Source organism: Bombina bombina, chromosome 3 (genome assembly GCF_027579735.1).
Source record: "Bombina bombina isolate aBomBom1 chromosome 3, aBomBom1.pri, whole genome shotgun sequence".
Lineage (NCBI taxonomy): Eukaryota > Metazoa > Chordata > Amphibia > Anura > Bombinatoridae > Bombina > Bombina bombina.
The window spans coordinates 714307256-714329856 of NC_069501.1; the positions used below are offsets into that span (position 1 = coordinate 714307256).

General features: G+C 36.8%; 1 protein-coding gene across 2 annotated transcripts in view; it reads left to right on the plus strand.

The window, feature by feature from the left end:
• Nucleotides 1–12690: 12690 nt before the first annotated feature.
• MSI2 (musashi RNA binding protein 2) overlaps nucleotides 12691–22601 on the plus strand; it is a 986805-nt gene continuing 976894 nt past the window's right edge. For both annotated transcript variants that reach the window (XM_053707533.1, XM_053707534.1), the window contains exons 1-5: nucleotides 12691–13035; nucleotides 13415–13455; nucleotides 13711–13792; nucleotides 14618–14702; nucleotides 18195–18236. In XM_053707533.1, coding sequence (XP_053563508.1) covers nucleotides 12974–13035; nucleotides 13415–13455; nucleotides 13711–13792; nucleotides 14618–14702; nucleotides 18195–18236 — 312 coding nt within the window. In that variant the 5' untranslated portion in view covers nucleotides 12691–12973. The remainder of the gene's footprint in view (nucleotides 13036–13414; nucleotides 13456–13710; nucleotides 13793–14617; nucleotides 14703–18194; nucleotides 18237–22601) is intronic.

Sequence of the window (22601 nt, forward strand, 5' to 3'; positions counted from 1 at the left end):
TATTAGGCAACTTAACAAAAAACAAATATATACCCATTTCAATTATTTATTTTTACCAGTGAAACCAATATAACATCTCAACATTCACAAATATACATTTCTGACATTCAAAAACAAAACAAAAACAAATCAGTGACCAATATAGCCACCTTTCTTTGCAAGGACACTCAAAAGCCTGCCATCCATGGATTCTGTCAGTGTTTTGATCTGTTCACCATCAACATTGTGTGCAGCAGCAACCACAGCCTCCCAGACACTGTTCAGAGAGGTGTACTGTTTTCCCTCCTTGTAAATCTCACATTTGATGATGGACCACAGGTTCTCAATGGGGTTCAGATCAGGTGAACAAGGAGGCCATGTCATTAGATTTTCTTCTTTTATACCCTTTCTTGCCAGCCACGCTGTGGAGTACTTGGACGCGTGTGATGGAGCATTGTCCTGCATGAAAATCATGTTTTTCTTGAAGGATGCAGACTTCTTCCTGTACCACTGCTTGAAGAAGGTGTCTTCCAGAAACTGGCAGTAGGACTGGGAGTTGAGCTTGACTCCATCCTCAACCCGAAAAGGCCCCACAAGCTCATCTTTGATGATACCAGCCCAAACCAGTACTCCACCTCCACCTTGCTGGCGTCTGAGTCGGACTGGAGCTTTCTGCCCTTTACCAATCCAGCCACGGGCCCATCCATCTGGCCCATCAAGACTCACTCTCATTTCATCAGTCCATAAAACCTTAGAAAAATCAGTCTTGAGATATTTCTTGGCCCAGTCTTGACGTTTCAGCTTGTGTGTCTTGTTCAGTGGTGGTCGTCTTTCAGCCTTTCTTACCTTGGCCATGTCTCTGAGTATTGCACACCTTGTCCTTTTGGGCACTCCAGTGATGTTGCAGCTCTGAAATATGGCCAAACTGGTGGCAAGTGGCATCTTGGCAGCTGCACGCTTGACTTTTCTCAGTTCATGGGCAGTTATTTTGCGCCTTGGTTTTTCCACACGCTTCTTGCGACCCTGTTGACTATTTTGAATGAAACGCTTGATTGTTCGATGATCACGCTTCAGAAGCTTTGCAATTTTAAGAGTGCTGCATCCCTCTGCAAGATATCTCACTAATTTTGACTTTTCTGAGCCTGTCAAGTCCTTCTTTTGACCCATTTTGCCAAAGGAAAGGAAGTTGCCTAATAATTATGCACACCTGATATAGGGTGTTGATGTCATTAGACCACACCCCTTCTCATTACAGAGATGCACATCACCTAATATGCTTAATTGGTAGTAGGCTTTCGAGCCTATACAGCTTGGAGTAAGACAACATGCATAAAGAGGATGATGTGGTCAAAATACTCATTTGCCTAATAATTCTGCACTCCCTGTACAACACGATCTGCAAAGGAATATTAGAATGCATACATATTACCAAACTTAAATGAGATTTCAAACATTTAATAGCTTTGTTCCGCTAAACCCTTTTGTTGAAAAGCCCTGCAATATTTTCCTCAACGGCTGGTTTAATTTAAAAAATTTTCAGATTAATTATAATATTGAAACACCATATTTGGTTTAACTGTTCATATAGAGATCACCTGCCTTGTACATTACACAACTGGATTGTGATTTTGCAGCACTTTACAGATCTTGAAGCTGGCCGTGGGTATTTAACATTTTTAAGGTTTTTAGTTTGCACTTGTTTCACCATTGGGAAGTCTTAAATATTTTTTTTTAAATAAAGAAACAGGCAAGGAAATTATTGAATGATGGACTAATGATACTAAAGAAAAATACATCAGCTACAATCTTTTCTACCTTTTTGCCAAAGGAAAGGAAGTTGCCTAATAATTATGCACACCTGATATAGGGTGTTGATGTCATTAGACCACACCCCTTCTCATTACAGAGATGCACATCACCTAATATGCTTAATTGGTAGTAGGCTTTCGAGCCTATACAGCTTGGAGTAAGACAACATGCATAAAGAGGATGATGTGGTCAAAATACTCATTTGCCTAATAATTCTGCACTCCCTGTAATAGTCGCTGAAAATGTTTGCTATTGACTTACTATCATAGGTGTAATCTCCTCATGTATTTGGAAGCACTAGCTTACGGATAAAATTGTTATTCGAGCGGGCCTTAAGGGCTCTTGCTTAGTATAGGTTTTTTATTTTGGGGTGGGTATTTTTTTAAGTGGGGTTTTAGAATAGGCATAACGTTTTTTTTATTTTTGGTAATTTGGGTTTTTTTTGTTAGTTTTTTTATTTTTCAAGTAAGGTTAGTTAGTTTTTTTTTTTTAAGGTAAGGTTTGTTTTTTATCAGGTAAGTTTTTTTTTTAAAGGTGCTGTTATTTTATTTTTTACAGGTAAGGTATGTATTTTTGGGGTAACTTAGGGGGTGTTAGGTTAGGGGTGTTAGCTGGTTAGGGTGTTTAGATGTTAGTTGGTTACTTTGCGGTAGGGGTTGTGGTGGTTTAGGGGTTCATAGTGTAGTGGGTTACTTTGTGGTGGGGGTGTGATGATTTAGGGGTTAATAGTGTAGTTGGTTACTTTGTGTTGAGGGTGTGATGGTTTAGGGGTTAATAATGTAGTGCAGGGGTCCTCAACTGTGAACCTCCAGAGGTTTTGGAAATACATTTCAATTTTCAAATGATGCTCAGCTGGCTGAGCATCATTGTAAATGTAGTTCCAAAACCTCTGGAGGGTAACAATTGATGACCCCTGATGTAGTGGGTTACTTTGCGTGTGCTATGCGGCGATTTTCGGGGGTTAATAGTGTAGTGGGGACTTTGTGGTGGGCTAGCAGCGGGTTAGTGGTTATTAGAGTAGGGGCTTATGGCGATTCGGTTTAGCATGCAAGTATGGGTGTTAGTTTTTTTTCCCATGTCTCTCTCACAGTTGAATTCTATGGGAGAGTACGTAAACCTGTCACAATATTGTAACTTCTGCTCTTTAGCGTGTCTGGTTAGAGTCCAAGTGATATAGGTTTACTTTCAACTTGTAATACATGCGCTATTAGATGCAAGCAAAGAGCAGAAGTCAAGAGTTAGCGTGCACAGTTATTACCGCTCCACCTGTAGTCTAGCCCTTAGTATTAATAGGTAAATTAGAAAAAAACAAGGCTTTAATTCTGTTTAAATTGAATAACAACAAAAATGCTAAAAATTCTGTGGTACTTTGGCCAAGTTTTTCTCTAAAATACCCGGTCCTGAGGAGTTAATATGCCCTAATAAGACGGAGACCAAGACAAATGGTGAATTTGATAAAAGAAGGAAGTTAGAAGATTTAGTTTTTAACTGTACACTATTCTCTGAATCACAAACGTTTCATTTAAGCTCCTGCTTTATTTAGGCAAATAGCTGGTATGAAGGTGATGCTGTGGCCTAAACATCAGACCAAATGCATGTTATCTGCCTGCCAACAACATCCCATACAGGATTTTGTATAATTACAACTCCACCAGTGTGCACTTGCTGACTAAAGGAAAATTAAACCCACATTTTTACTTTTTGATTTAGATAAAGCATTACATTTTAAACAACATTTCAATTTACTTATTTTATCTAACTTGCTTTGTTCTCTTGGTTTCCTTTCTTGAAAAGCATACCTTGCTAGTCTCAGGAGCAGCAAACCACTACTGAGAGAGATCTGCTGAGTGGTGGCTGCACATATATGCCTCTTGTCATTGGCTCATCTGATGTTTCCAGCCAGCTCTCAGTAGCGCAATGCGGTTCCTTTATCAAAGGATACCAAGAGAATGAAGCAAATTGTTTAAAATGGCATGCTCTATCTTAATTATGAAAGTTTAATTTTGACTTTACTGCCCCTTTAAAGGGACAGGAAACCCCCAAATGTTCTTTCATTATTTGGATAGAGCATACGATTTTAAACAACTTTCCAATTTACTAATATCAAATTTGCTTAATTATCTTCTTATCCTTTGCTAAAGGAACAGCATTGCACTACTGGCAGTTAGCTGAAATTATCTAGTCAGCCAATCACAAGAGACAAATTTGTGCAGGCACCAATCAGCAACCAGCTCCCACTAGTGTAGGATATGAGAAAAAAAAAAGGGGGGGATCAATTTACCATATCCTGAGCAGAATCAGATCCGAATTTCGGAAAGGGTATATTAAGAATTCAATTTCATTAAAGGGGAGTGCTTTTATAAACATTGACCATTTGAGAAAAAAAAACTAGTAATATCCTGATCATTGTCTATATTAGTATCAATTTGTTCAAGAAGACATTGTTTCTTTAGACAATTTTTAATTTCCGGTATGCTAGGGACTGTTCGCATTTTCCATTTTTTGAAAATAAGATATCTAGCTGCCAGTATAGTCATGTTAATAATTTTAGTGTTAACTTGCTTATTCTCTGAGTTGAAACAAAGAAAAAACATTATTCAATCAAAATAACGAGTGACAGCACTATCTTACAGCTAATCCTACCTAATGTCTCGTTTGCTGGAATTTATTTATTTGATATTATTTTAGACTCGTTTGCTGGGATTTATTTATTTGATATTATTTTAGACTCGTTTGCTGGGATTTATTTATTTATTTGATATTATTTTAGACTCGTTTACTGGGATTTATTTATTTGATATTATTTTAGACTCGTTTGCTGGGATTTATTTATTTGATATTATTTTAGACTCGTTTACTGGGATTTATTTATTTGATATTATTTTAGACTCGTTTGCTGGGATTTATTTATTTATTTGATATTATTTTAGACTCGTTTACTGGGATTTATTTATTTGATATTATTTTAGACTCGTTTGCTGGGATTTATTTATTTGATATTATTTTAGACTCGTTTGCTGGGATTTATTTATTTGATATTATTTTAGACTCGTTTCCTGGGATTTATTTATTTGATATTATTTTAGACTCGTTTGCTGGGATTTATTTATTTGATATTATTTTAGACTCGTTTACTGGGATTTATTTATTTGATATTATTTTAGACTCGTTTGCTGGGATTTATTTATTTGATATTATTTTAGACTCGTTTGCTGGGATTTATTTAAATGAAAAACCATGTTCACCGACGACAGAATCAGAGAAGGGTTATTCAATATTTTGCGAAGCCAAAATTGAACTTTAAGCCAGAAATTTCTGATTTTTGGACAGGCCCATATCATGTGCAGAAGGTTTGCCGAAGGAAAAGAACTTTTAGGACATATGATAAAATTAGTGTTTCCACATTTGAGCCCCTTTTCTGGGGTGTAGTAAGGCATATGTAGTAACTTCAAGTGAGACTCCCTCCAAGTAGAAGAGAGAGTTACTCGCATAGCTTCTTGGATTGAAAGGTGTGGTAATTTAGGATCTACTTCTTGCATTAGTAGTGCGGCCCACTTAATGCAGATTTTATCCAGATTCATTGTGCCCATATCTGAAACTAGGGCATTGTAACAGGGAAAAATTGACATATATCCATTCTTAACTAGAACAAGCCAATTTTCAATATTTCCTAATGACCAGTTCCAACCGTAGTCAGTTGTCAGTTTTTGGGCATAATGTCTCGCTTGAAGATATGCAAAAAAAAATTCTATGTGGAAGGTTAAATTTTTGCCTAAGAGAGTCAAATGGGTTTTTTTTGTTTTTTTTTAATTTTTCTTTATTGAGGTTATAAAAATGATACAGGCAAATGGCATCTCAATTACAGAAACATATCAGAATCACAAAACAATATACATAGTAAATGTTAAGTTAAACATACATTTAATCGCCCAGTTCAGAAAATAAAAATAAGAGTTAACCTCAGATTTTCAGTTAAGGATTATCCCCTTAAGATATGCTATACAGACAGATAAAGTGATTTCCCTCAGTGGAAAATAGAGGCCACTCTTGGACCTCCTGAAAAAGAATATAAATCAAAGAGGGCATTTTAGGGGAGAGAATAAAATAACAAACTGGGCCACTTTTGGACCCCAAATGAAAACACCTTGGCTTATGAACTAGAATAGTCATTATGGGTTTGATATATATGAAAAATATATGATTAAACAAAAAACAACACAATAACCAGTTCTGATGGTATTCGAGTCTTCTACTAGCAATAACCTAATTTGTAATATTCCTTTCTACATTGTGTTTCCTCTCATGCAAGCTCATACTGTACTAGGTCTGTAATAACAGCAGAAGACTATAAACTCAGTGATCCAGGCGTGACACCACAAGAAGACCTTATTAGTGCTGACTATCTACCGCCCAACAGGTTTAGACCAGGCATATATGTTTATAGGGGCCAATCAAACTGGCATAAGACCAATGTTAAAACTGTTCACAATATGAGGTTGAAACCAAGAAAAACATTTAGGCAAGGCTAGGTTATATGGAATTCTATAGGAGTACAGGAGCTGAGCCAACTAGATACATTACCTAATATGCAAGCTCACATTTTATTACTTACTCGTCTAAGGTTTGGGATAGTTAGGGATGAATGTGAAGTCCCCATAACACTAACATAATTGCTACAACAATTTAGGGACATATGCTATGCTCAATCCTAGCAAAATTAGTATATGTATAACTGTAAACCTCAACTTTTATGGAGGAGGGGATGAATTGCATAAATCTACAGTCAACCTCCCTAGGACACATGATGATGCAAAAGACAGCGTGAACATGAAACCACGTCCTCAATAACTTAATGTTTCACTTTACAATGTTATATATGAACTTTTGATGAATATATAGGGTAAAGTAGAGCTATATCATAACATAGGAGCAATAAGTATATAATGTACAAAACGTGACCTTTGCAATGTTAAAATAGAACAGTGTTTACCCCCAGCACTCAAGCACAGCCTTAACGGTGACAACATTAGACTATTAGATTACAGAGTGCTACCTCACATGTAAACTATAGGGTCTCAGATTTAAAAATCGTCATTAACTTGTTACATAGAGAGTTATAGAATAGAACTTGCCAGGGGCCAAAGAAAAAAAAAATAAAGGAAGGTAATAATACATATCGTTCAGCTTCAGCCAATGCCAACTTTCTGAAGCAAAGTTAGTGTACAGCTCCGTTGCACATAAATCCAGGGTCTGAACTTGGCCTGTATGGCAAGTCCCAGTAGCACTTCTAATTTACGGTCCTTGCGGTGGGAGTCCAGAAGCAGCGTATCACCAGGGAGCCTAAGGCGAGAAATCCCAAAGCCAATTGTAGCAAACATATGAGCCGCCAGGTATGTGTAGTGGTCCGGTATGTCGCATAGTTGAGCGGGGCGTTGTGCTGGCTTATCTTTTTGCCTACTCATTGCTTTACCAGGAATCCCTAGGTCCATCTGTTTCTGCTGTGGAACACCGCGTTTACTCTCAGGAGTCCCTGAACAATCCTCAGGACCACAGACCACGTTCGATATAAGCTGCTCCACAGAAGGCTGTTGCCGGGCCCCAGAGCCATCTCTCTGATCAGTCCTAGGAACAGCTCCGTTATCCTCTGCAGCTGCGGAGTTTAGCTCCAAGAATGCCACACAGCCTCTACCCATTAGGTCAGTTGTGGTTGCAGGAGATTTACCATCCGACCTGGCCATTAGTATGAGAGTCGTTGGAGGCCACTCAATAGACTTTCGTGTCGATGGAACTGTTGTATGTATCCGGTTCCCTCTAACGGCTGTGCACATCTGTGATAGTGCCCCAAAGCTGTCCGTTATGAGTTCAGATAAGTTCCGGTAGTGCATATCTAATAGATCAGCCATCGTGTCCTCAAGGTGCTGCCACTATTGCCATATTGCTGCTGGTGATGCAGATAATGGAGGGTATAAGGCTATATCTTCAAAGGTTTATGTGCTGCTAGGTGGGGAAGGGAAAGGACAGCTTTCAAAGCTGCTATACCCGGATAACCGGGGGGGGGGGGTTAGGTAAAGGCCAGGCCTGCTTCTAGGCCTCCACTGCGTACCTCACCGTTCCAGTACTTCAGGGCAGAAGGTGGTGTCGCATCCTAGACCAAACTGTTAAGCATATGTTGCCGTTTTAGTAAAAATGCATTTTAGTCCTAGATGGAGCCGTAATTAAGCGATACTCAGCGGATAAATATGCCCAACTCTTCAGCTACTGAAATAAGCAGTCATCATGGCCGCCGCCCGGAAGCATCCCCTCGAGAGTCAAATGTTTTAACACAGCACCTTTCCATATCTAATATCTGGCATACATTAGAAAGACCCTCACGCTTCCATTAAAAAGAGTGTTGAATTTAGTCCTGCTTGAAATTGGGGGTTCCCCAGAAATGGAATATATCTCGAGACTCGATGTTCTATAACTAACCTATTGCAAATCTTTTTCCATGCTAAGATTGGGTTGTAAGAACATACAATTTTAAACAACTTTCCAATTTACTTCCATTATTAAAATTACTTCTTTCACTTGTTATCCTTTGCTGAAGGAACAGCATTGAATTACTGGCAGCAAAATGAACACATCTAGTCAGCCAATCACAAAAGACAAATGTGTGCAGGTGTTCTGTATTATTCCCCGACTGCGTTACGTTTGCCTACCTCCAGCCACGCCTACAAAATACTTTCAAAGACAGTTGTGCGCGCATGTGCTCACTGCCACAGTCCTACAATAAAATTGAAAATTACACTAAAGAGCATGCATGCGCTTACTGCCGCAGTCTGCAAATTTTACAGAAGCGGGACCTCCACAATTTTGGCAGTAGCTGGGGGGCATACAAATAAAAGAAAACTATAATAGTATTGAAGATTCAGAATAAAAGAACAGAGTTGTAGTAATCTTATTTTTTTTTTTGGCACTGCTCTCTCCAGCTGGTACCAAAATGGGCATGTATTATGGTTTCATCATGAAATGGAATGCTGTAATTATTTATATTATTGTGTTTTTTTTATGCAAAACGTTCACTCATTTACTCCTTTTTTGGCCAGTGGTATTTAGATGTCCCCAGAGTTTTTGTAACCATTTATATTATGAAAATCTTACAAGTACAATCCTTTTTTTTCAAATATTTTTTTGTATGCCCCCCAGCTAGTGCCAAAATTGTGGAGGTCCCGCTTCTATAATATTTGCCGACTGCGGCAGTGAGCGCACGCGTGCTCTTTAGTGTAATTTTCAATTTTATTGTAGAACTGCGGCAGTGAGCACATGCGTGCACAACTGTCCTTGAAAGTATTTTGTAGGTGTGGCCGGAGGTAGGCAAATGTAACGCAGTCGGGAATAATACAGAACACAGGCTCCAATTAGCAGCAGCTCCCACTAGTGTAGGATATGTGCATATTGTTTTTCAACAAGGGATACCGAGAGAACAAAGCACATTTGAAAATAGAAGTGAATTTAAAAGTGTCTTAAAATGACATGTGCTGTCGGAATCATGCAAGTTTAATTTTGACTTTCCTATCCCTTTAAAAGTATCTTACAATTATATGTTCTATCTCAATCATGCAAGTTTAAATTTGACTTTCCTATCCCTTTGAAGAGAATATTAATAATATATAATAAAAGAACTCTACCCCCAACCCAATTTAGCCACATTCAATATTTAGTTTGGATTAAAGATATAAAATTACTAGTAGGTCAAGCCCACATTTTGATGAGAAAATAGTTGGTTGTGCCCAACCATAATTAGCATTTCAATACCTAACTATGTTTAGACATGGATAACATAAGCTGGTCTGCTTTACCTGCAGGGTCAGCTCGTTTGTATGGGCATGTTCTGGAGAACAGTTTTATGGCTTTAATGAGCAAAAACATGTATTTCAAATACAAAAATAATCATGAAAGAACAATTATCATCCATTTAATATTCTGCAGTGGGTATAACAAATCATTTAGAAGACATTAGGGGAAACAAATGTTATAGTACAGTGTCTGGGAATACATTTTAAAGACTTGGGCACTGCATGTGTGACTGAGTGCTACTGATCCATCCAATTGGTACTCATGGATATTTGTAGTGCTAAATGATTATTACCAGTGTACCTTACATATTTTTGTTTGTATTCAGAATAACTTAGGGTTACTTTATCATAGACCAGTGAGCTCTACATGCCCCTGTCCTGTAGCTATCCCTTTATGTCAACTGTATATCCAAACATCTGACCCAGTTTTTGTTCGGTTCAAGGGATACCTAGTACCCCCATATATTATTTTAGCATCCTCAAATGTGCCAAAAGTGCTTAATTCACAAGGCAGCCTCTTTTTTACATGTCTTATGCTGGAGGAAACACTGGTGTTGGTGAAAGGAGGAGGAGCCAGGCAGAAATTGATGCTATTTAGCACTCCTCCTATTAAAGGGACAGTCAACACCAGAATTGTTGTTGTTTAAAAAGAAAGATAATCCCTTTATTACCCATTCCCCAGTTTTGCATATCCAACACAGTTATAATAATACACGTTTTACCTCTGTAATTATCTTGTATCTAAGCCTCTGCTGACTGCCCCCTTATTTCAGTTCTTCTGACAGACATGCAGTTTAGCCAATCAGTGCTCACTCCTAGGTCACTTTACGTGCATGAGCTCAATGTTATCTATATGAAACATGTGAACTAATGCCCTCTAGTGGTCAAAATGTATTCAGATTAGAGGCAGTCTTCAAGGTCTAAGAAATTAGCATATGAACCTCCTAGGTTTAGCTTTCAACTAAGAATACCAAGAGAACAAAGCAAAATTGATGATAAAAGTAAATTGGGAAGTTGTTTAAAATTGCATGCTCTATCTGAATCATGAAAGTTTTTTTTGGACTTGACTGTCCCTTTAACTACATATTGTTGGTTACACAAGCATGGTGCTGATTCTAGTGTAGCCTGTCCATCACAGCATGTTTGTAATCAGCGCACACCTCCTCTCCATCATTTTATAGAGTAGTGCTTCTACTGAGTATAAGCTACTCATCATGATTATGCAGCACATCAGTCTAAAAAAGATTATATGCTCAACATCATTATATGGTGTATCATGTATTCAGTGTATAGTTACTTTTATCAAAATACCTAGAAGAAAGCCTGTTATTTTTTTATCTTTTATGAATTATGTTATAGTACAGAATGTATGTTATTTGGTATATAGCTGTTCTGTATATAGATGTCCCAAGTCTTTAAATAGTGTATTAGAGTATAGCTTGTCTGTATTATCATAAATTGTTGTGTCCATTTGTATTGTATATTTCAGTGTATAACCTCACTATATCATGATATATAACATTGTGTGCCAATTATATTAAGCAATGTGTCTATTGCCAGTTCATATGTAGCATCATTTTACAGTGCAAAGTGTTCCATTTCAGTACTTAGGTATTCACTGTCATTTAACAGTGCTGCATGTTACTTTTCAGCATATATAGGCCTGAACTGATATTACAGAGGATCGTGCTCCTTGTCACTAGGCCAATTTCCCTAAGTTGCAAGTTCCATATCAGTGTATATACCAAGTGTTATGTTACAGTGCTAAATGCAAGTTATTATCACAATAGATCAGGGTTGTAAACCTTTTTTGAAATTTTGTTTCTCATGGGCTGTTAAACAGCTAATTTTAACCAAACTACTAATTGAAACGAATTTAAATGCAAACTGATATACTAAACATTTGAACAAGCTGAAAACATAAATGTATATAGCTATCTACCTATCATTATATGTATACCTAGCAACATAGTCCAATAGATTAAATGTTTTATACTTACATCTAGCGCTGTGGAATCTGTTGGCGCCTTATAAATAATAATAATAATCTACACCAGTATAAACTGGTATCTTAAAAGAAATACAATGTACTAATAATATAAAAATAAAGAACTTACAATTTCCTCCCTGGTTAGTTTGAATGAGGGGTGAGGTGACTAAAATTAATTGGGTTGGTCTGCAGTGACCCCCTGGTCTTAGGTTGCCTGGAAAGCTAAGCAACATTTTACAGTGATGTTTATGATCAAACTACAGCTCATTGGTGGGCAACTGTCAGCCTTGGAGATTAATTACATTACTGTAGGCTTTCTCACTGCCCCCATTGTTTCCTTCCAAGGAACATAATGTCCAACATCTACTCATCAGAAACAAATATCATCTACTATACATCAAAAGCACCTGTATGTGGCTAATACTAAGAGTTAGATGCTCTGGGCAGCTCTTTTTATGATTTGGGCTCTGCATGTGTAACTCTTTGGGTGCTATTGATATCCAACCAGTGTAATTTTATTTCGCATAGTTTAGGGCACTAGGTAACTTTACCACGGACCAGTAAACATTACATGCCCCCAAGGCAAAAAGCTGGCAGTTCTCCCCGTGATTCCCAGCGTTTGATTCTTTAAAACCCCTAAGCTCTAGATGCTGATAACTTCACACTCATCTTCCAGTCCTCTCCACAGCTGCGCTGCTTTGCACTGTTAGAGATCCTGGTTCGAGCCCCGCTATCGTCTCCGTAATACTGTCTATAATTAGTAAAACTAATACACATGACCTGGTAACGTATTCTGCGCAGCTACATTCTCGGTCCACTGTATCTAAACATTGGCGGACGTCACTGGTTTTATTATTACTGTTGTTGTTACTACCCCAAAAGCTGGTCAGGCAGGTGGAAACAGAATAGGAGGAGGAGACACTGAGCTCACTGCTGCCTTGGATTGGAGCGTGACGTCACCGTGAATGGGATAGGCCACATTCTAGAAGCCCACCCACAATGTGGGGAGGGGGTGGTACTGCTGGGGTTGGGGGGAGTAGCAGGAGGAGGCAGAGCAATGCTGAGCTGATCCGATCCCACGTGTGACGAGCTTCTTCCCGGCTCAATAATATTCTCTAAGCGGGTCCTCGCTTAGCTGCTGCCTCTCACTGTGTGACTGAGAAAGATACACACACTCACACAGTCCCAGCGAAGGAGTGAGGCTGTCACTGTGCCTATGTGTGAGCTGGGGCTTTGTTAGTCTTCCCTGTTAGACTTTTCTGTTTGTTTAGCTTTTTCATTTATTTTTTTTATTTTATATTTTTGTATTCTTTTTTTTTACATAAAACAAAAAATATCAGCAAAACTGTTTGAAGAGGATATGGAGGCAGATGGGAGCCAGGCCACCTCTGGGAGTCCGAATGATTCTCAGCACGACCCTGGGTAAGTTGTATGGGATGGTGCCCCCTTCGCCTGGGATGCCATCCATGCTGCTGCCCCAATGCCACTGCATTTGCCCCTTTGCCCTGCAAAGGTTGAGAAATAGGGGATGGTGGGAGAGAAGATGAATATGAGACGGAGGAGGGCAGAAGTGATAGCCTGACATCCCCCTTTGCTGTCACCCCTTGCTGATTACAGTTACACCTTTATGGTGTCTTTTATCCCATAACACGGAGGTGCCTCTCCTCACTCTGTGCACCAGCACAACCCTCACTCCCCTCTATCTATATCCCTCTCTCTCCTTTAGCTTTTGTAAGTTACACGTCAAAATGGCCGATCTGACATCTGTGCTCACTTCTGTTATGTTTTCCTCCTCTTCTAGTAAAATGTTTATCGGCGGCCTGAGCTGGCAGACCACCCCAGGTAAGACAGCTTTCATCCCCTTTATGGCTCTTTGTTACATGCTGCCAGCTTCTCCCCTTCTCTCTCCCTCTCTCTGCTCAGTATTATTTTGCCTCCCACTTCTCGCTGTCTTATTTATTTATTTCTCCTATCCGAGTCCTCTATTCGACCCCTATCGCTATTTGGGGCTCTTTAAACCTACGGGGGTGGCAGTTCTGTGATACACTGTGACCTTTGATAGCTGATTTCTCATTGCTGTCATTTTTTTATGCACAGATAGCCTCCGAGATTATTTTAGCAAATTTGGAGAAATCAGAGAATGTATGGTGATGAGGGATCCCACTACAAAACGATCCAGGTAAACATATCTTCTGTATTATATTTTCTATTATTAGTAAACTTCTCTGATGACTTTTCCCCCACCTCCCTGTGCAAGTGATCTCGTAGAAGGATGCAGTGTTGATCCATAGCGTTCAATTGTCAAACACATATGCTGTACACACCCCCTCTCTCACTGCCCCTGTGCCTTGTTTGCAAGATTTCTCTGCTTTGTTATCATTCTTACTTTATTTTTGCATTTGAAAATTAAAAATGTAACTTTGTTCTTAATTCTACTTTGTGTATGTGACATTATTTATTTTTATAGATATTTTATGTTTGGTATATATTGATACATACCAGTCAAATATGTATTTTTTTTTGCCTATTATCAGTATCTGTAGTCGCAAACTAGAAATTTATTTTCTGATTTTAGAAACAGGATCTGTATTATTGTTATTATTATTTAATATTCCAGCCATATTAGGGGTGTAGCTTTGGGCATTGTTTCCTCACTTTATTACTTTTCGAATTATGTAGAATTCTTTTTCTTTTAACTGTGTTTTCAGTGCAAGTGATGCTATTTTAGTTATGTCATCACATCATAATGAAGTAAAATGCTAGCACACCTGAGAGTTTGTGGTAGGTTAAAAAAACAAAAAACTTTACAAATATTTGTTAGGATTTTATAATACAGCAGAATACCTTTTCCTAAAATCTCAGCCTGCTATTTATAAAAAAAATTATAATTAGCTACTCTTTAAAGCACAATTGTGACCTGCTAAATAAGTGTCTTTTTTCCTGTTTATTTGTTCTCCATGTTTAGCGCTCATTGTCACTTCTCCTGTTCTTTGTCTCATTTCAGAGGCTTCGGTTTCGTTACGTTTGCAGATCCTGCAAGTGTAGATAAAGTATTAGCTCAACCCCATCATGAATTAGATTCCAAAACGGTATGTTGTGCTTTTAAATTCATTTATTATGTTGATGTGTCATTCTGCAATGTTGTTTCTGTGATAGGCACATTTAAGGTGACAGTCCTTGTGCACTGAATCAGTATGGAGATCTGATATTTACCTGTAGTAAAGTTTTTATATTCTACATCTTTCTTATTTCATTCTGATAGCTTTTTAATAAAATACTAACTGGAAACATTTACTTGCTATAACAAAGGTTTCTATAACAAACCTGCAATATGTACCTGCGTATTCCAGCAACAGAGAGGTTAACTAAATTGTCTGTTCAGTAATATTTGCTGGTACAATCCTGTTAAGGTTGAATATGCTGATACAATGTATTTTTGAAGCTTGATTTTTCTTTAATAAATCAGGGACATAACATGTTTGCTTCTGTCTGTTTGCTTTTCTGATAGATGTCACAGATATCAATTTGAATAAGCAAATTTTGAAATGGGTAGAGCAAGTCTTCCAGTGTTGTGTGTATGTATCTCACTTAGGAAAGGTTCTCGTTTTGTTTACAAAGCAGAGGGGAGAGTAAGTTTATCTTCTTTGCACCCTATTACCCAGTTTAATTATGCTTTAAAACAACCAGGAAAAGGGACACTGACAAAAGATCTCTTGTATTGCTCGTTCTGTGCCTAATGAGGAGGGAAAGGTGAGATAATTACCCTGATTAGATAAAGGACTTTATTTTTTAGATCCATTAAATGTCATAATTTAGAAAAGAATGTCCCAGATACTGAATGGAGAGAGACAGCCCTTAAAAAAATCATACTAAATAGAACATGAGATATATATATATATATATATATATATATATATATATATATATATATATATATATATATATATATATATATATATATATATATATATATATATATATATATATATATACTTTATTTTAACAAGTGAAAATATGTGAATACACTTGATTACTATGTTATGTTGATAAAACTAAATTCCACATTATTTTGTGATTTATTGTAAATGTAATCTCTAATTTTATTGATAGGTGGTTAGAAAATATTTTTTTTAAAATAATTTATCTGTGTCCTCTTAAACTCAAATACTATTTAATAAACCCCAATGAAACTTAAGGCAGCTGCACAGGGGTGGAAAATCAAGCTCTTAGTATATATTAAATTATATTTTTGTACTAAAACTGGCCTAGTTTTGAAATATGAGATGGGCCATAAAAACCAATGTCATGTTTGTGTTCGTCACCATTTGTCAGCACATTTTTAATAATTGTTAATGTAGCTTTATGTAAATAGCCTTTGACACGTGTTTCAACATTCAGTGCAGGAGGCAGCCCGGTTGGGTTTTGACATGGAATCACCGCTGTTGTTTACGCTTGCGTTAAAAGCTTTGATTTTAGGTAATGCCCCCATATATCACGGAAATAGTATAATAGTATTTTTTTTCCTAGAGGATTTGTAGATACAGTAAGTAGACTTTGTCTCTGACTAACTTATTTTATTTCTTGGTAGATGTTTATTATGTATATAATTTAATCATAGCAGGTGATGCAAAAGGTGAGGTATTTTTTATGCAACATTGATTATTATTATTCATTTTCTATAAGTGTTAAATTAGGGAGAATCATTTACATAAAAAAATTGTATGCTTTTGAAATATATCATAAGCATTGAAAAAGCTTTCTTGTCTACATTGTGTTGCAAGCACACAAGGGAGGGAAGGGGTTAAATGTCTGTAGCCAAATTTATTTGCATATTACAGCTTAGCACTGGAGTGCTCAGCTTTTCTGCTAGCTGAATGTAATATCCTCACCTGTTGCATTTCTTTTGTAGCTGTGCACCTAGATGGTGCGGGCCCGTATTGTTAGATAACTTCATGCTCTTGTGGTAATAATAGAAACATGATTTAAATGTCTTTCTCTGACCGTTGTCTCAATAAGTAAACAGGTTTAATGGCTCATTTCTGAAGTGGTATATTAAAATGCCCTGCAATTCGATTAACCCATTGGCTTCCACACTTTGAGTAACATTGATTTGCAGTGCTTTCCTGGCAGCTGAAGTGGTTTAAGATTTATAAATAATTTTGTTAGAACATGAAAAGATTGGGCCCTGTAAATTCTCGAAGTGTTCAAATGCTACAGGAAAATGCCATGCGGAAATGCCTGTGATTTTAGTCTCCGGTTGGACAGACGTTTCAGCATTTTTTGTTAGGAACATACTTCAATCTATCTCATTACACAACAGATCTTATACATTTGCAAAACCTTAAAGTTGCAAACTTTATAACTGCATTATTACATATTTTGAAACTCGTCTTACACTAATCTGTAAATGACCTTTTTCCTTTCAAAATGTGTTTTAAGAGAGGTTATAGTTTTTATCGTGTATTTTCAGCGGTAGCGATTGTTGGCAATCTTGGTTTTTTTTTTTATCGTGGGGTAGAAACAACAATTTTATGCAGCTGGTTTTTAGATCTTGCTCAATTTGTATAATGAACTAAAATTCATCATATAGATTTTGTGACACTTGTAAGCAAAGTATAAAATGCCAGGTGTCTTAACCACAAGCTTTAAGAGCTGAAATCATGCTTGATTTGATTGTATAGAGGGTGAGAGATTACTTTCTTTTTCCTGTTTGTTTTTAATTCTCAAATCTTTCTAGCAAAAAGTTTTTACCCCCCTGTGGGGTTAATACTTGACAGATTATATGACACAGAGAACCATACTTCTTCTTATACCTAAAATATAAATACCCTTGTCTTACTCATAAAATTGGGTATCAAGCTTCCAATACATTCTGGCAGACTAGCTGTCATATACATTTTATCACCCCATTGATTGACATATGACAGTTTGATATATAGTAAAGAGTGGTGTTTTTAAAGGAATGGTTGTGTTTATTGCAGCAAATGTATTGATGTGGGACATATTAGAACAGTAATTTGCAACTGTTTTCTTCTAACTTTCATCCTTTTGTTGTTGGCTGCAGCGCATTGCACAGCTTGCTGAACATTACTGTTGGTCTTTTGTTTTGCTGGAGCAAGGGGGTTACATATGTACAGCTTAGTCTGTTGGGTGAAAGTTTCCATCCAGTACTGTTTGCACATCCCTCTGCAGAGTGCTGCATTATAAAGTACATGCAAATAACTTAGTTTTTAGCTCTGGGGCTCAAACATCTGTTCAACATGCTGAGCGAGAGAGAAGCACTTTGTTATACCGATATCACTCAGTCTCTTGTGTACTCAGGAGCTCTAATTTTTCAATACATTGTAATAAAGAAAATCAATGTCATTTTTGTAAGGTACAGACAGAGCATATTCGCTTTGTAGTTTAATTTGCAGATTAGCATTCCCTCCTATATAGAGCTGCAGAGCATTGCTATAAGAGGTTAGTGATTATGATGCAACCATTAGAAATGAGCCATTAACAACCTTCTTACTAAGATTCTAAGAGTGCAGTTTCTCACTATTTTTTTATTTTCTATTTCCCCTCCTGTATGTTTTCAGATTGACCCTAAAGTTGCATTTCCCAGAAGAGCACAGCCCAAGGTAAGTAGAAGGATCAATAATAGGATTTTCGGCACACAGAGAGTCATTGTTACCGAGCAGTTCAGGTTTCAAACGTGGAATTGGCGATGAAAGCTTTAAAAGCTGGAGTGCATGGCGTCTTAAGGGTATCAGCATATGGCTGGGAAACTACAGGAGAGAGCTGCTTTGTACTGCATTGTTAGTCTTCAGTTTAACTGTTTGTGATCTAGGCAAGAGTTGTATTTATTTCCTATGTCACCATTCACCCATTTTGATCTTTTTTTTTTATTTATATTTTTTTATGAAGATAAGTAAATCTATGTTGTAAACAGCAATACAAAATACTGTACATTTATCAGTTCAAGATCTTGAACATATAATATTTAATGTGTTTACAGGTATATTAGGGTGGGGTATTAAGTGGTACATTTCATAAAGTGAGCTTTAAATAATCTATTTGTATGTTTAAACAAGTTCCAGTTGGGTTTAGTACCAAAGTGGTGAAAACAGTTTAGAGGTTGTTTGTGTAATAAAGTGTGGTCAAAAAACCTGATGGCATTGATTGTGTTTTTTTTCTTCTTAGTAATACAGTGATATGAAAATGATGTTGTGAGTTAATCATTCCCCTTCACTGATGTACTGTTTGGGTTGTCTCTGTTCAATGTTTTGCTGAGATTCAGAACTTTTCCTGACTTAAATAGCAAATAATGTGCAAATTGCTCCATGAAGGAGGCCACACAAGAGGGGTGAACTGGATCATTTTGAGTTTAAACTATTTTGCTGTGTTCAAAAAGGCTGATCCACTTCATATAAAGATGTAGTAGCATCCTTTTATAGACGCCAGGCTTACCTTGACTTTGAGAAAAATATTTTTACGCCCTTAATGACCACGGCTACTACAGAATATTCTGTGTTATAGGGTTGCAGCTTGAGGCCCTGTGGCAGGGAGACAACGTTTGCAGTAGCATCATGTCATGTTGGAGCTTAAAGGGATATGAAACCCAATTTTTTCTTTCATTCATGATTATATAGAGCATTTAATTTTAAGCAACTTAATATTTTACTTCCATTATCAATTTGTCTTTGTTCTCTTATCTTTATTTGAAAAGTGAGAATGTACGCTTGGGGGCCAGCTCATTTTTGGTTCAGCAACTGGGTAGCGCTTGCTGATTGATGGCTCAATGTAGAGAACAAAGAAAAAATGATGATGGGAGTAAATTAGAAAGTTTTTTTTATATCTATTTTAATCTGAATTCAATTGTTTTTTAAACCTGTTTATGTCCATGTAACCTAATTGTAATTTACTCACTCAAATGGTGTGAATTACTTAAAGAATCTTTTAGCTATGCAGCGTCACAATTTCTAAGGTTTCCTATATTGGGGTTAGTCACTGGATGTAAGACATATATAGTGCTAGGAAGTTTAGTACAGAGTAGGGTGAAAACTGACTGCATTAAATAATATATATTTAGATAATTGTACATTGATTTCATTTTCTGTGAATGGAGGGGGTCATTTGTATGTTGCAGTGTTTTTAAAATGGGATAGTGTGGAATTAAATTGATAAAGTTACTACTTTAAAGAAATGTAGTAAATACTTGTGCTAGCCTTCCAGCAATTGTGGACTGGGCAGATAGGAAAGCATTACTAGAATGCTTGTGATATGGGAGGATTAACTCTTTATGGTTAATCCTTCTGGTTCATATCTGCTGACTTAATTTATGTTTCAGTGTTTATAGACTGTTGTCTTTTGATAATACATCTTTCAACTGTTGTTTTTAAATCTGCAACCTTTACCTACAAAAGGAAGATTGTTGACTGTAAATGTTTTCTGGATGTTTTTGGGAAGCATTATTTAGGCATCCGTGTATAGAATAACAATACTAAATGTGTCTCTTACTTAATGGACTGTCTAAAAAAAAATAAACACTTCAGATATGTGTTTTTTTTCTGTGAATAAATGGACGCTCACTCTGTGGCAGATGTCTCCACTAATTTTAAATGTAGACTACAGTGGGAAAGTGCTGTTTGGTTGACCATAGCAACTATGTGTCGTATAACACAGCAACTTTATCATAGTAACCTTAAATGTATCTTGTTGGCTCTTCTCCACTAACATTTTATCATTTTGTACTTTTAATTATCAGGCCTCCTTTTTAATTATTTTTTGTTTGTTTCTATTTACTTGTATAACCTATAAATGCTTTTTACCTATTTAAGCCCTTGTACATGAATCTTTGCTTCTAGAAGCACATTTAAGGAATATGACACATTTATATTATAAAATGTTTAATTACCTGCAGTGTAACTTAAAGGGACACTGAACCCAATTTTGTTCTGATATGATTAAGATAGAGCATGACATTTTAAACAACTTTCTAATTTACTCCTATTAAATTTTCTTCGTTCTCTTGATATCTTTATTTTAAAAGCAGGAATGTAAATCTTAGCAGCCAGCCCATTTTGGGTTCAGCCCCATGGATAGCGCTTGCTTATTGGAGTCTTACATCTACCCACCAATAAGCAAGCATAACCCAGGTTCTCAATCAAAAATGGTCCGGCACCTAATAATAGGAGTAAATTAGAAAGTTGCTTAAAATTGCATGCTCTAGCTGAATCATGAAAGAAAAAAATTGGGTTCAGTGTCCCTTTAATTGCATTATACTTGCATTATTTATTTTGCCCCCTTTTCCTGTTATTTAAGTCTGGGATATTGTGTTTTTTGCAAATCTGAGACAGTGCAGACCGTTTTACAAGCCTATTCCTGCTACATATCTCTTCTTAATTTGCATCAACAGAGGTAATTGGACAAGGATCTGCAAAACAATGCATGCTTTGCTAACAAACTGATTGTATCTAGCTGTGTCTACTCCAATAACAAGTCTGAATTTACCCCTGCCAATTAGGCATGTGGTGCGTAAAGTTTGGGAATTGTAAATTAATCGCAGCAACCAAGGTGTTAATGCATTTGAGTATTCTCTCAGACTCGCCTAGTATGTTTATTACAAGTATAAAGGAAAACAATGGAATTACAAGCTGCTTTTTGTCACTTTGCCACTGTTTTAAAGAACATACACTTATATCTTAGAATCACGGGTTGTTAAAATTTTTTTAGCAATATAGTAGCAGAGGAATGCTTTATATGTCCAATGCAATTTCAAAGCGGCCGCTCCAAACTCACCATGTAGCATTCACTGATAGGCTCCCTCTAATGACATCAGATGCCAAAGAAAAAGTTATTATATGGCAGCAACAAATTGTCGCACAACGGCTGGGTGCAATACCGGGATAAGCAGTGAACCATTTCGGATAAGCAACACAAATAGAAAGATCCAGTAGCAAGATACGTTTATTCCATCACGACAGAAAAGTACAGAACACGGCTAATGGATTGTTCGTGTTCTGTACTTTTCATTTGTGATGGAATAAACTTCTCTTTTTAATCTCACTGCTGTGCTACTGGATCTTTCTATTTGTGTTGCTTTATATGGACTTTTCATGCAGATGAATCATTCTATCTCGTTATGAGAGAGTTTCCTAGGTAAAACATGTCTTTAAAACTATTACTAGACCAGAGAGCTTTAGAGAATCAAGCCCTAAGCATTTTTGATTAAAAAAAATGTAAAGTGTAATTTGGTTAAATTTCCTCTGAAACTTGCATAGCCTGTATGAATAGATATTTTTAGTTAGTTGGGATGGCTCACACAATTGTTTTGTTTGATAGACGAGCATCTACAATCCTAGCTATAGGAAGCACAGAAACATCAGATTCTCAAAATATATATATATATACACTTGTTTACATGAAAAAATGATCATAGTGTCCACTTGTTAAAAAAAAATTAAAGCTGTAAAATGTTAGGAGCTTGTAAGTGTCAAGATTCTGCAAACCTTTCTTCAATATGTGCACTAACTGATTAAGAAACTGTGGCTGTATAATTATTACTGCTAGCAGTAAATATTAAAGTGATTGTAAGTTTAAACTAACCCGATGATCTTAAACAAAGTGCACACAAATATAAGTCTCATTTTGCGTTAATACATTTTCAAAAGTACCTGTATTTAATATTCGGGAATCTATGTTTGTAATACTTCCTCCACCGGCCCCCTTTGTCACTTTTTTTTGGGAGATATTTCCATGACATCCAATGGGAAGCTTAGCTATCCGGCTCGCTATTTTTAATGCCATGGAGCATTGAATCGAGCACCGTTGGATAATAGGTGTAGAATGGGTGGGACTGCTCTACATGTCACTTAAATGAAGAACAAAGGCAGTGAGGGGGCGGAGCTAAGGATCTTGACTGACAAGCTACTAAAAATAAAATATAAAAAAAAGGAAGAAATAATATGTAAGAAAAATAAAAAAAATGATGTACTGTAGATTAC